This window comes from Mobula birostris, chromosome 4, assembly GCF_030028105.1.
Source record: "Mobula birostris isolate sMobBir1 chromosome 4, sMobBir1.hap1, whole genome shotgun sequence".
Lineage (NCBI taxonomy): Eukaryota > Metazoa > Chordata > Chondrichthyes > Myliobatiformes > Myliobatidae > Mobula > Mobula birostris.
Window position 1 is genome coordinate 63,188,730 of NC_092373.1, and position 15,764 is coordinate 63,204,493.

Below are 15,764 nucleotides of genomic sequence, written 5' to 3' on the forward strand. Positions count from 1 at the left end.
CAAATGCCTTTTCTTCCTGTTATCCAACCTTGTTGCCAGTTTCAGGAAGCTATAGGTTGTACTTCTGCATCTCTCTGGACATCATTGCTTCAAAGGTCTCCTCTATTTACACTTTATGTCTTACCAGAATTTAAATCTCCATTACCTCAGCACATGCCTGATTCTAATCCTATCCATCACCACTCTGCTAATCACCTCAGATGGTTTACATCCTATCTCCAGAGTCAACTCCCTTCGACCCTACCAATTTTCATGCTGTCTGGAAACTTCCAAATGACACTATTAACATCCCCATCCAAGTATTTCACAGACGGTATATTCCCAAAGGTGCCAGACCAATCTGTGTCCAAAGTCATGTTTAATTGGCACATGCAGAAGTACATGTATGCACAGGAGCAACGAAGAACTTACGTGCAAGCAGCACCATATACACAAAGCATATAAGCAGCATTCACAAGAAAAACAAATTAAACAAATGATTTCCAGTCAGATAAACACTCATCGGCCAGTACCATCTGCTTCTCATCACCAGTCTGCCAACACACCTCTGATCCTTTGGACTTTAATCTTTTGGGCCAACCTATCATGCAGGACCTTGCCAAAAGTCTCATTAAATTTTGTGTAAACTGTCTCCACCGCATAGCCTTCACCAATTTTCTTAGGTACCTCCTCAGAAAAATCTGTTTTGCAGAGCATGATCCCCCTGCACAAAACTAATTCCTTCTGATCAGTTCCTCCTTTCCATCAGAAACCTAGCAATCTCCTCCCTTACTTCCCTCAGTATCCTGGGATAGATCCTGTCAGATCCTGAAGATTTATCAACTCCAATATTTCTAGTACTTCCTCCTTTTTGTTAAAGACATAGTCTTTTAACTCCAAATCCTCTTACCTGGTAAATACCAATGAAAACAGGTTATTTAGGATTTTGCTTACACCCATCTCGATACACAGAATATCCCTGGTCCCTGAGGGATATATTCCTTCATCAGCTAATCTCTGGAGTCTAATATATTTTTTGAAAGGTTTGAAGATTTTTCTTAATCCTACTTGCCAATGTCACTTCATGTCTCCACTGCCACGATGAGGCCAAACTCAGGTTGGAGGAGCAACACCTCATATACTGTCTGGGTAGTCTCCAGCCCCTTGGCATGAACATTGAATTCTCCAACTTCCAGTAATTCCCTCCCCCTCCCTTCCCCCATCCCAGTTTCACTCTGCCCCCTCCTCCAGCTATCACCTCCCTCATGGTTCCGCCTCCTTCTACTACCCATTATGCTTTCCCCTATACCTTCTTCATCTTTCCTACCTATCCCCTCCCTGCCTCCCCTCCCCCACCCCTTTATCTTTCCCCTTACTGGTTTTTCACCTGCAACCTACCAGTCTTCTCCTTCCCACCCTCCCCCAACCTTCTTTATAGGGCCCCTGCCCCCTCCCTCTTCAGCCCTGACGAAGGGTCTCAGCCCGAAACGTTGACTGTTTGTTTCCACGGATGCTGCCCGACCTGCTGAGTTCCTCCAGCGTTTTGTGCATGTTGCTTTGACCCCAACATCTGCAGAATATTTTGTGTTCACTTCATGTCTCCTTTTTGCTCTCCTGATTTACTTCAGCTTCTTCCTTTATCCCCTATAATCTGCAAGTGATTCATTTGATTAAAATTCCCTCTACCTGGCATATGTGTCACTCTTATCCCTAAAGAAACCTTTAATATTTTTTATTCCCTAAACTTATCACCTTTGCTTCTTACTTTTGCGGGACAAACTGACTCTGATGCCTTTTAATCTTGCTTTTAAAGATCTCCTACTTATCAGCTGTTGTTCTCTCTCACACCACAGAGCAGCTACTTCCAATCTAGCTCTCCGAGGTCCGATCTTACTCTATCAAAATCTGCCTTCTCTCATTTTGCGACCCTAACAGAAAGACTAACATTATCTTTTTTTAAAATATTGCCTTAAAGCTTACTGAATGATGGTCACTGTTCCCAGATTTCTCCCATAGTCACTTCCTAGATTCCTTAGTAGCTAGTTTTGCTTAATTTTTCATCATGATGGCAGACATTGGTGATCTGAAGGCCTTGTTTCTATTTTGTACCGTCTTCCACCAACTCCCTGTCATCATGGACTCACCTTCACTGCGGAGGAGGAGAGAAGGGCTTTGGAGAAACTTAGACACAGCAAAGCATCAGGACCTGATGGTGTGAACCCCAAGCAGTGTGCTGAGCAGCTGTGTGAAGATCTCCAGTGCACTGGAAAGGATCCTGACTGTGTGGAAAACATCATGCTTGGTCCCAGTGCCCAAGAAGGGCCAACTGAAAGTGTTGGAATGACTACTGTCCAGTGGCCCTGACCTCACACATCATGAAAACTGTCAAGAGGCTGGCCCTGGCTCACCTCTGACCCCTGGTCAGATCAGCCCTTGATCCCCTGCAGTCTGCCTACCAGGAGCACATTGGAGTCGACGATGCTGTCATCTACCTGCTGAACAGAGCCTACTCTCATTTGGATAAGCAGGGCAGCACTGGGAGGATCATGTTTTTTGATTTCTCAAGTGCCTTCAATACCATACAGCCCTCGCTGCTGGGGAAAAAGCTCCATTCAATGCAGGTTAGCACTACCTTTGTATCCTGGATAACGGACTACCTGACTGGCAGACCAGCTTGTGCAGTTTCAGAGTCGTGTGTCAAACATGGCTATTAGCAGCACTGGGGCCCCATAGGGGACTCTATTGGCTCCCTTCCTGTTTACCCTATATAACTCGGACTTTAGGCACACCGAGTCATACCATCTGCAGAAATCTCTGATGACACAGCAATAAGGTGTATAGAGGGAGGACAGGAGGAAGCATACAGGGCCCTGGTGGAGGACTTTGTCAGATGGTGCAAGCTGAATCATGTGCAGCTCAACATCAGGAAGACAAAGGAGATGGTGATGGACTTTAGGAAGACTAAGTCTGCACTGCGGTGATGTGCTGGGGCAATGGCATCAGCACGGGTGATGCCAATAGGGTCAATGAACTGATTAGAAAGGCTGGCTCTGTTGTAGGAGTCAAACTGGACACACAGGAGGATGTGATAGGACAAAGGACTCTGCGGAAAGTCCTGGCAATTCTGGACAACATTTCTCATCTTCTGCATGCCACCTTGGCTAAACAGAAGAGCATGTCTAGTAACAGAATAAAACAACTGCGCTGCTCCAAAGACTGCTGTTTGAGGTCATTCTTACCCTCCGCAATTAGGCTCTATAATGAGTCCACATATATCCAGGGAAGTGATGACACCCCCCCCCCCCCCACCGTTAAGTCTCTTTGAGACAACTTATTTTTTTTTATTCTAACGTCTCTTCAAATATTTATATACTTGCATATCTGTGCACTTATAATGCTACTCTGACACTGTAATTCCCTTTGGGATCAATTATCCAGTTTATGACCCGGCTGGTGGCGTAGTGGCATCAGTGTCAAGACTTCAGGACGAAAGGTCCCGAGTTCGAATCCAGCCGGCTCCCCTGCACACTTTCCATCCGTGCTGGGTTACGAGCTGGTGATCTCTTTGGAAACTCACCTGGCAGAAGGCAATGGCAAACCACTGCTGTAACTTGCCTCATATGCAGTTCCCCACTTTGTCAGAGAGGTGTGGAGGGAAATCGTCTGCTAACCGGAGAAACTCCAGATGCGACGTACCTTTCCTTTCCTTCCTATCAGTTTATATCTCTCTCGTCTATGTCTTTCCTGATTTGGATTGTTATTTTATTTCTAATTACTGGATCTCACTCCTTCCTTGTGGGTTTACAGCTGTTGTAATCGCTCATTACCATGTTGTTAAACAATTAGCTTTCGTCATTAGGTCGGCCATTTTATATCTTTGTACATTTCAATTAGTGGCTAGAAGCACTTGTTAGGAGTCGAAGGAATTTCAATCAATATTTGTATCTGTCTTTCAGTAGAACGCTTAGTAGTACTGTCTTCTTACACCGGCTCTTTGCGTATTGTAACATGTTGGTGAATAATAAAACCGCCTTCAACTACAGCTACACCAGGACTGGAGTTATCTCTCTGTCTAGCTAAAAAAAATAATCAGGGAAAACTGTTGAGCGAGTGCAGAATAGGAAAATGATACTCAATGGTGATTCCATCTGTGGCAGAAAGTTAAAATGTCGGCAATGGAAAAGAGAAGCCTTGAAACCAGGTCAGTGTGATCAATAGGCTCATCTAGATTACCTAGACAGACTAACGCTTCAGTGGCAAGCATGGCAGCACTGGAAGCCTGTGCCAGGGCTGAAGCAGCAGAAAGCGAAATTCCTGTAAAAGTGAAATAGGCTGAACTAAACAGAGAAAATCCACCAGCAGTCCACATTAGAGGCACTGCAGAATGAATAGGAGGTGGAGGCAGTTTTAGATGAAGTCAAAGTCTTTGAGGTGGGCATGAAGCAGCCAGCTGACAACAAAGTACATCAAAGACCATTCTGCTTATGCTTATACCCACTCACTAGCAGACACTGAAGATTCAGGCCAGCCAATCAAGACTGAAAGGCGAAGTGTGGGGGGGGGGGGGGCTCCCCTTCCTCAAGATAACACCCCGCAACTTGACACCTTTCACCCAAACAGGACAGAACAGAGACTGCCTCCCTCTCATGCTCAATGCTCCGACGTACCATGGCATAACTAACACAGGTGGTGATGCTGCTCAGCCTCCTGGTAAGGTGCATACACTCCCTATGAACCAACGTCATCATCATGTGTCAGGTCTTGCAAGATTCCTAGCCCATCATGGCCGGATTCATGAAATTCAACAATCAGCCTGAAAATTACTGTGCTTGGAACACCACATTCTGCAATGCCACTTGTTACGAATTCGTAACATACCAGCAGCAAGAGATGACAAATTGAGTCGGGTTTTAATATTAAACTACTATATTTATTTACATCTACTCAAAATATATAAAATTAAATAAACTACTTTCTTAAACACCTTAAGTTAACAGTGTTATGCGTCTATAGCTCCCTTACAGTCAAACTTAGAACTCGTTCTTAACAAATCTTACTCAAGCATTGTCTTAAAAGTGGCAGTTCAGAGAGTCCCAGTAATTCACGAAATAGGTGAGAGGAGAGACTTGTGGATTCACAGTGCAGCGACGAGGTGATCACCATGAATTCCAAAGATTCCACGGCTAGCGAATGAAGAAATAGTTACCGAAGATTCCAGCCGAGGAATACTATTCCGAAGTCCACGAAGAGCGATTTCACAAAGTGACTGTCACGAAATCCACACCCACGGATTATACGAAGAACAGACACGTCTCCACGGTGCATAGTGTACCGCTGATTAACCCAATCCTTTGGGTATGGGTAAGCATTAGATTTTACCCCTCTTGATCATGAGCTGTTCCCAGTTAGCTCGGTCTGCGATCTTCACACTCTCTCTCTTTCCCTCGACTCCTCCTCAGCCTCTGCCCACATTTCTTTTATACCCTCGGCATATGTCATAAGGTAACGCTCACAGAAACGAAACTGTGGACTCCCAGGAAAACAAAACTGTGGACACAACATACACTGAAAACGTCAAGCTCAAGCCAAGTGAAGAACTCGACCTGCTGGTAAAGTGGCTTGGATCCAAGTCTGCTGAGCATGCAAGCAGATTTACGGTCAGTTTACATCAAACATCCTAGTGCTGCTTTCACTTTCGTCTGGCAAAGACTGGAAAAGTGCTACGGATCCGCAGAGACAATGGAGACCGTTGTTTTCAAGAAACTTGAGTCCTTCTCCAAGATTTCTAGCAGGGAGCCCCTATGACTTCAAGAACTAGAAGTCCTACTATTGGAGTTGGAGGCAGTCAAAGCCAAAAGCTACTTAACGTGGCTAGTGTTGCCTCGACTTTGCATGAGGAATCTGTCCCATTTGGAGAAATTCCCCTTTAGTCTGCAGGAGAAATGGATGTCAAAGAGGACCAGATACAAACTGGAAAAGGGAATCAGCTTCCCACCCTTCTATTTTTCTAGTTTCATCCAGAATGAAACAAAAATGAGGAACAACCTCAGTTTCATTAGGACCACGTCCAGCTCAGTGCCACTTAAATCAGAAAAACATGTTAGAGGCCCTGTCATGGTGCACACACCCTCTCCTGAGTGTAAAGGGTTCAGGGAGACACCTCTAGGAGTGAAGAACCTTCCTCAAAGAGCACTCCATATGGTTCCGCTGCTGTTGTTCAAACAGCCACTGGGCGAGGGACGAAATGGTGTCACCCAGTACTCTGAATGTGACAGAGACAAACACTTTGCAGCTCTTCATGTTAGCCCACCTCCTTGGTCTGTGAAGAATAACACAAGTACCTTATTAGGGAGGGAGATGAATCCCCTTCCTAAGTTGCCACTTCTTCCAGTACAAGGTACTTGAGCAATGTAATGGGTCTCCAAATGCTCGCTTTACACAGAAGTCAGCACTGGGATGGGTGATAGTAGGAGATGTCTGCCTAGGGAATGCATACAAATCTTCACCTGTGAACATCTTCAGAACTAGCATTCTGGAAAATAGACACCCCAGTTTCATGACTTCCTGCCTTAGCAGTATCCACATCAAGGAGAGCTTTGGCCAGTCTTGCCTGCCTCCAGTCTCTCCCACCTTGACCTTCAAACAAAGAGGTTGGACAAGCAACACAACAAGCAAAGGTGAATCTGTTTTTGTCTGTAAAAAGGATGACTACAAACCAGTTTCTTCAATAGATGGCCTTCCCTTCCTGAGGGTGATGGATAATCAAGATCCATCAAGTGAACTCATACAGCTGGGTGACACTGCTCCCTTTCCTTAGCCCCTGACAATGCCTCCCAATCAACTGTGAGCAAACGAGCAGTTACTTTCCTTCACTTACACACATACTCCAGAAATGCTCTGATATTACTGAGGAAGAAAACAAACACTACAAATGGAACAAAAGTCTGTTGGAAAATGATTGAAACGTGTACTCTGATTACAAATCTGTAAAAATGAAGTCAATATTTTAAATTTCTACAAATTTTAGATTTGTTTTGAATTCTCTATTGTATACTGGTATTTGACATTATCCATTTGGCTTATTTCAAAGTCTGGGTAGGGATCTTTCTTGAAAGACAAAATTTCACTCTGCATTTCAAATCCAGCTGATGGTCCTATTATTCTTTAGTATTTGACTGTGCTATTCAATTGATCAGGAACATCGATTCTAATATGTTTCCAATTCTAATCTGATTCCAGTATGTTTAATGTTCAGTTGGCGGCATCTTTAACAGATACCAAGCAGGGAGTGCTATCTCTTATTCCTGATTTAGATTGTTATTTTATTTCTAATTTCTAAATCTCACTGCTTCCTTGTGGGTTAATAGCTGTTGTAATTGCTTATTATCATGTTGTTAAACAATTAGCTTTCATCATCAGGTTGGCCACTTTATATCTCTGCATATTTCATTTAGTAGCCAGAAGCACTTGTTAGAAGTTGAAGGAATTTCAATCAATGTTTGTATCTGCCTTTCATTAGCACACTTAGAAGTAGTCTTTTTACACTGGCTCCTTGCGTACCATAACACGTTGGCAAATAATGAAACCATCTTCAACTATAGCTATGCCGGGACTGGAATTATCTATCTGTCTAGCTTAAGAAAATAGTGAAAACTCTTGAACGAGGGAAGAATATACTACTTCTGCAAACCCTGAATTACATTTTATAAATTCCTCCTCATCTAAGGCAATACTTGTAGTTTGGCAAAGTTACCCGATCTACCATTTTTTAAAAATTCTTGTTCACTACTGGGATAAGCAAATAAACCCAAAGTGACTGCCTCTTTCTTATTACACTTATGTAACTTCATTAGAGGAAGCCTCAAAAGATATTGCGAATACTATCACAATACTTGCCTAACTAGCAGCACAACACTTCTTCCTCCTTTACAAACCTATTACGCTTGAAATGTCTACACCACAGAACAATGAGCTGCTCATCCAGCCCTTCCCTCCTCCGCTGAAGCATACCTCTATGACAGTAACAATATCAAATCCCTGCACTGATACATGCGCTCAGTTCATTCACCTTGTGAAACTGCTTGCATTATATTAAGTGCAGTTAAACCTACAAGTCCTTTTATGTTTCCCTTCCTAACTATGCCCACTATTCCCACTGGACTTGCCTGTTCCATTTTAAAATGGAATACGAACTGATACAATTATTTGAGTCAGTCACTCCATCTGCTGCCCTGTCACTGTGTCCCAACCCCTGCCTTACAGGTTTAAATCCACTCTACAAGGAGATTGGTCCCCCTTCAGTTCAGATGCAACCATTCTTTCTTGTGCAGGTCAACCCTGCCCTGGAAGGGATCCCAATTAATCAAACGCTTGAAGTTCTTTCTGAACCACACACTCACCTGCTCTATCTTCCTACTTTGACACTCACCAGAATGTGGCATGGAGAAATAATTCTGTGATTCTGACCCAGGAGGTCTTGCTTTCAACTTTTGACCCATCTTCCCAAATTCCCTTTTGGAAGAACTGTTTCTTTTCTTCCTTTTGTTAGAATGCATTAGACCACATTTTCTAAATTGGTTTTTACAAATATTTAAGTCTCTCCCCTCACTGAAATCTACCTTGAACTTGTAAATATTTGCAGCCATATTGAAATAATTTTGAAGCATTATTACTTACAAGCCATAAGCTGTTCCCAGTTGGTGTTCAGGAACAACGAATGCCACCATAGGCCAGAGTGCACAGGCGAGCAAAGAATATGATATACCTAGTAGACACTGAAATTTTAAAAAGTGTTCTCTTTTAATCTGTACTTGAATATAGAACTTCAAAACCAAATTTGGCATCAAAAAAAAATTTCTATTCAAATGTGAGATTTGTCCAAATATTTTTGACATAATGAACTGGTCGTAGAAACTGAGTTACAAGTCATCCAGATGTTTTAAATATACTAGGTAGGTGTCAAATCTACCAACCTGAGGAACGTGTGGATGGGTAGAAACAGAGCCAACTCCCATAAAACATCTATTTTTTAAAAATTTACTGAGATGCAGCGCAGAATAGGCCCTTCCAGCCCTACGAGCCATGCTGCACTGTAATGCCCCGATTTAATCTCAGACTCGTCATGAGACAACATACAACCACTAATTAACCTACCAACTGGTACATCTTTGGACTGTGGGAGAAAACCAGAGCACATGGAGGAAACCCATACGGTCATGGCGAGAACATACAAATTCCTTACAGGCAGTGGCAAGAAATGAACCCAGGTCAGCTACACAGTAAAGTGTTGTGCTAACCACTAAGCTACTGCGCTGCCCTAATGCAACGTTAAATACAAAACTTAATGAACACATCTTTGGAAATTAAATTAGAATACACTGTGATGCAATCTTCTGTTCCCTATCAATACCAAAGTTTAATTTGAAATCAGCTTGACCAAAATGGCCAAATCTGCTATCTAAATCAATGCCAGATGCTGTGGCCAGTTTCACCCAGTTTATTTTAATACAGAGGAGAGGATATAACTGTGGGATAATTTCAGAAATTAATTAAGAGCCAATTTCATGGTAACAGACCAGGCAACACCAAATTTCTTGCAGTGAAGGACATGAATGAGCTAATTTAAAACATTTAAAAAAATTTCATTATATAAAACAATTGAGATCGCACAGCTGGCATGATGGGACAAGAAACATGCATCCCTTGATTAGTTGTTCAGGTCTCTGGTTTCCAGTGGCCAGTGCTTCCCCAAACCCTTAACAAATAATGGTAACAAACAACTCATCCACAGTAGAATAACGGGCACAAGAACTCTGTCTTCAACGCGATTTAAACTTTTTTTTTTAAACAGGTAAATTCAGATGGAAAGTTCAGATTACAAGTCCACATTTACCTGTACTTAAATGACATTAAGAATGAAGTTAAATATTCGTCATGGAGGATTTGTGTTTAAGTACATGATTAAGTTTTACCAATAAACTTGCTAGACAGAACTTTGCTTAAAACATGGTTAAAGATTAGTTTAAGATATTCAGATTAAAAACATGAATGGGATTTACATTACTTTTCAATGAGTTTCCTTACAGTATTAATTGAAAACATGTTTACCATGGCAATCCAAGGGTTCCAGAAGGTGAATGCTAACATCATATGAGCAGCCAGTGTCATCAGAACAGCAAACATCACCCAAAATATATTCTTCCCTACTTTATCTACCATTATTCCCAGAACAGGCGAAGCTGGAGCAGAGATAACGTATACAATACTAGAAAAGAAAACGAAGAGATGAATATCCCACAGGATACTGGTGGTCAAACATTTCCCATAATCACTACTCTTTATGAACACTACAATCATAACAGGGAAATCTGTTAATCCAAATTAACAAATACAATTATATCTTCACGTTGGGAAAACAAGTTTTTAAAATACCAGTCATCAAATTCAATACACTGCCTCCAGATAATGAGGACAAATAGTCAACTTTCCATTTTGATTAATATCATGAAATCAGATGCCTTTATAGCACAGAAAAGAAGCCACCTGGCCTATACTGTCCATACCAGCTAAAAAGGGACATATCTGGGTTAATTCCTCTTCTCCTGAACTTCAGCATAGTGGGTCACAGCATATCCAATACTCTTTGATTGGGAAGATCAGCCCCTACCACATTTAGGCAATTATAAGACTCCAATTACATTTTTTCCCCAATTTTGTTTCCAACATTCCATAACCCTACTGTCAGCTCATTCTAATTACTGATTTCTTTTCTAAAAGAAATAGATACTTACTGTTTCAGTTATATTTTTCTGAGTTTTACACGTCTCAATTAAATCAACCTACCATACAAAAGTAGGGAATTCCACCACAGCTGAATTGTGCTCATAATTTGAAGTTCTTCAGCTGACTTATCTGTATCCTCTGCACCACCTCAAGTATTATCACATCACTTCAAAGCATTCTACATTGTGCCAATGGCTGCCCAGTGTTTTCCCCCCACTTCAATTGTGACCAACCTACCTACATTGTGTGTCTCGGCTGGTAAATGCCATGTCCCACACGCCATTTTAAACTAACATATCTAAAATGGACAACATCTAACAGATCTGCAATGAACAAACTGGACATAGTAGAAAGTAGTTTAATGTTTCTTAAATTATTTCTTAAAATTTGCTTTCCAATCCTCTGCCCCAATAGGATTTATCTCAATAAATCAAGGTGCAATTTACCAGCATATTGTTATTGAATTGACTGCAAAGTTATTCAAAATATCTGATCTGACAATACTATTGCAAAATAAGATGTTTAAAGAACTGAAGCACTCACAAATTGCTTAAGTATACAAATAAATTCATAACCAAAAAAAACCAAATACAGAGAATTTAAAGGTATTAAACTGAAGTGATATAAACAGATGCTGTAAATTGTCTCACTAATCCTTCATTGCTAATCCCAACAATTTTCTTGACAAGCAAATCCAGAATTGATCATAACTAAAATACCTGTTAATTAAACTGGCTTCTTTCAGAGAAAAGTTGAATTTTTCAATGAAGAACACTCTACAAGGTATAAATAAAAGCATGTTAAACATACACATTTATTGAAGAAATAAACATGTGCCAGTCTTCCTTGGAAATCGGTGGTGGAGAAAGTCAGAAGCTGTCCTGGGCCCAGGACACAGATAAAACCAAAGGAAAACAGACCAGCATTTTTACTTGCTAAAGAGGTTATTCCCGGCTTCTCATCGAACACTGAAACTAACTTCTACAGGCATGTTGTTGAAAGCCGCTGGCCAGTGGTGTTGTGATATCAGCACTACGCCATGCTGAGTTGAGAGTCACGCTAGCAACTCTCCCTTGTAAAAAAAAGTGAAATGCTACGGAATCGACAAAAATGCCGCCCAATGTGCCATAAGGCGCAAAAAGGAACAACCGTTGAAAGCACACTGACAGGTTGCATTATAATCTGGTATGGCAATTTGAATGTGCAGGAGTTTAAGAGGCCGCAGAGAGTAGTGGACTCGGCCCAATATATCATAGGCAGATCCTTACCCCCACCAGTCCTAGCTACAGGAGGTGTTGCCCTCAAGGAGGCATCTAACATCCCTATCATCTAGTCTATGCCATCTTGAATCCTGAAGCCCACAACACCAGGTTCAAGAACAGCTACTTCTCTTCAATTATTCTGTTCTTGAACCAAATATCAAATGCTAATCACATCAGTTTAGCAACACTATGAATTCTTTGACAACTTTGCACTAAAATAGACTTTGTTAAAATTGTTAATCCATGTAAAAACTGTGTATAATTTATTTTTAATTGTTTTCCGCTGCCTATATGCTGCTGTTGTACCTGCGTATACACATGTACTTGTGCATCTGATAAAATCATTTTTGCCTTTGATAATGGCTGGATATTATTTAAATTCAAATAGATGCTTTCCAAATTTTCAAATCACAAGTGCCTGTTTTTTTTCTTGATTGTCTTATGATAGAAGGCAGATAGAAACAATTAAAATCTAAAACCAGACAAAATGTCTGTAGTCAGGAAAATTTACTATACTGATACAAAAGTCTTAAATTTGTCACGGTTATCAGAGTTTTGTTGTACTCCATCGAATAGTGCTCAACTCAGGTCGTACAAGAATTTAGGAAAATAACTTTAGCAAATTATCAATTTTAGATCCACTTCTCTGAGCACACATTTACAGTATTTCCATCTCCAAATACACCCTTGTGTCATCTATTACTCCAAATTCATTGGCTAGGCGTGCAGTAAAGGAATCCTGCAACATTAAGAGCAGTATCTTTGAACAGCTTAATGCTTCAGTGAAATTGTTTCACAAACAGAACCTCCCTGCTTGCTCAGGACAACCTTCCTCTTTAAACTACAAGTAACTTCATTGATACCATTGCTTGAAAAGCATGCATGGGATGTCTGCCATTTTCATTAAATGCCAACAATTTTATTTGAAAATAATTTGTTTCTTTCTCATGATAATCTTCCGCAGCTCACTTGGCTAATTCATCTCATTCATTTTTGTAATTCAAGCATGTCATATGGGAATTTTTTAAAAAAAGATGAATAATTCAGAAAATAATTAAACGTTGCACACCTTCTCCAGCAAAGCACAGCTTATTATGTTATCTTTTCTCTTTCCAATCAAGTACCACCTCAGCTCATGATTTCCCTTCTGAGACTGAAATTGAGTTCTCTTCTATCTTTCTATGAATACCTGTATAAGAACAACTTAATCTTTCTGCTACGCAACTTGCAAAACGACTTTATTACATAGAATTGTAAGAAAAAAATTGTGAACCCTTCGCAATCATCTGGTTTTCTGCATTAGTTATTCATAAAATGTGACCTGATCTTTCTCTAAGTCACAGTAACAGAGGAACACAATCTGCCTAAACTAATAATACACAAACAATAGTACTTTTCATGTCTTTATTGAACGCAATGTTTAATCATTCACAGTCTAGGCTGGAAAAAGTATGTGAATCCCTGTATTTAATAACTAGTAAAACCTCCTTTAGCAGCAGTAACCTCCACCAAATGTTTCCTGTTGCTGCTGGTCAGACTTGCACAATGGTGAGGCAGAATTTTAAAACATTTCTCCATCAAAACTGTTTCAGTTCAATATTTCAGGGATACTTGATTGAACAACCCTCTTCACATCATGCCACAGCATCTCAATTGGGTTTATGTCTGAATTCTGACTTAGCCATTCCAAAACAAAAATTGTCTCCTTTTTAAACCATTCTGTTGTTCATCTACTCTTGTGTTTTGGATCACTGTCTTGTTGCATCATCTAACTTCCATTCAGCTTCAGGAGATGGACCGCTACCCTGACACTTACTTGTACAACATGTCTTTTTACAATTTTGAATCCATTGTTTCCTCAACAATTGCAAGCTGTCCAGGCCCTGAGGCAGCAAAGCAGCCCCAAACCATGATGCTCCTTCCACCATGCTTCACAGTTGGGACAAGAACTATTGTTTGTGTGTTTTGCCTTTTTCCCTCCAAACAGCAGTGTGCATTTCTGCCAAAAAGTTCAACTTTTGTCTCATCTGTCCACAGAACATTGTCCCAAAGGTGTTATGGAACATCTGAGTGGTCTTTTGCAAACTTGAGACATGCAGCAATGTTTTCTTTTCGGAGAGCAGTGGTTTGCTCTGTATTGTCCTTCCCTGAACACCATTCTTATTCAGTGTTTTTCTTACTGTGGATACATGAATAGAGACTTTAACAAGTTCTAGAGATTTCTGCAGGTAGTTTGCTGTTACACTTGGGTTCTTTATCGCCTCCTTCAGCATTGCACGTTGTGCTCTTGGTGTGATCTAAGGAGAGTAGCAACAGTACTGTATTCCCTCCATTTGTGGACAATGTCTCTTACTGTGCACTGATGAACACTCAGGTCTTTAGAAATGTCTTTGTAGCCTTTTCCAGCTTCACGCACCTCTACAATTCTTCTTCAAATGTCCTCTAACTGGTTTGACCAAGGCATGATGCACATAAGCAGATCTTTCTTGAGAAGAGCAGGTTTCATCAGTAATCCTGACTGTGTGTCTTTTTTATAGGGCAGGGCACCTCTACAACCACACCTCCCTCTCATCTCTCTCATTGGAACACCCGATTCCAAATAGCTTTTGCAGAAGGCATTACCCCAGAGGTTCACAAACTTCTTTGAACCTAGAAAGTGATTGTTTAAATGCTGTACTCTGTATTGACAAGTAGTACAATTGTTTACGTGTATTAATTTCCGCAGATTATGTTTATCTATTATTGTGACTTAAAAAAATGGGACCACATTTTATGAGTAATTAATGCAGATAACCAGGTAATTGGAAAGGATTCATAAACTTTTTCTTGCAACTATACAACAGCCCTCCATTGCTTTGTCAATGATTAGTTGGCATCATCCCACTATCGGCATTCTTTTGTCCAGTCATTTTCTTTCTCTTGGGCTACAGTACTCTGAAATTTTGAGATATCTGAAAAGCATTTACAACTGTCAAAGGTCCATGCCAAGATATTATTTTGAGTCAATGAATTTATTTTCCTTTCAGAGCTCTTCCTCCATGATTTAAAACATGGTGAAATGTTTTTCCAACCCAAGATATGGCAATTACCATAAAATGGCATCTTCCAAGTTCCTGCTCTTAGACATCTCAAGGTTAACATGTCTACATCACATAAATACATTAAATACCAAATACTGAAATGCTTTCCCACTGCCTGCCTCTCATAAAATAAACATCAACGCCCCTAAAATAAAAAAAAATTGACATTAAGCAATTACAGAAAATGCACTTACTTTCCAAGTCCAATAAATGGAAATACAGCCACATAATAACATACACAGATGACAAATATCAGCCAGAGGGCTCGTGGAAAATCTTTTACATCTGTCAGTTTAATGACTTCACCTAGAAAGATGAGAAAAATTGTCAAGCATTTGGTGTGTCAATTATTTTAATAGATTAGCAATTAACAGGAATGCACACAGATTATCAAAATGCCTATTTTTCAGAACTTCGTTTGTAACCCAACTCATTACTTGTTACTGGTGCCTCTCAATCCAGTAACAATTATCCCAGTAGATTTCTACTCTATATTACCACTGCAGAAAGGAATGTGATCAAAAATGTTAATAAAGAGTATTCTCAATCTCGAAAATGAGAAGAAAGAACAGAATTCCTACATATCATGGACCAGTCACTTTCTTTTGCTCATGCTGCAATACAACAGAAGCCTGATATAGTTTGCCTTCATCAAACTCTG

General features: G+C 40.5%; 1 protein-coding gene across 3 annotated transcripts in view; it reads right to left on the minus strand.

Moving 5' to 3' along the window:
• mfsd1 (major facilitator superfamily domain containing 1) overlaps positions 1-15,764 on the minus strand; it is a 57,867-nt gene that overhangs the window by 15,050 nt on the left and 27,053 nt on the right. For all 3 annotated transcript variants that reach the window (XM_072255449.1, XM_072255448.1, XM_072255450.1), the window contains 4 exons: positions 15,298-15,409; positions 11,481-11,537; positions 10,087-10,243; positions 8,656-8,753 (listed from right to left, as the gene is read on the minus strand). In XM_072255449.1, coding sequence (XP_072111550.1) covers positions 8,656-8,753; positions 10,087-10,243; positions 11,481-11,537; positions 15,298-15,409 — 424 coding nt within the window. The remainder of the gene's footprint in view (positions 1-8,655; positions 8,754-10,086; positions 10,244-11,480; positions 11,538-15,297; positions 15,410-15,764) is intronic.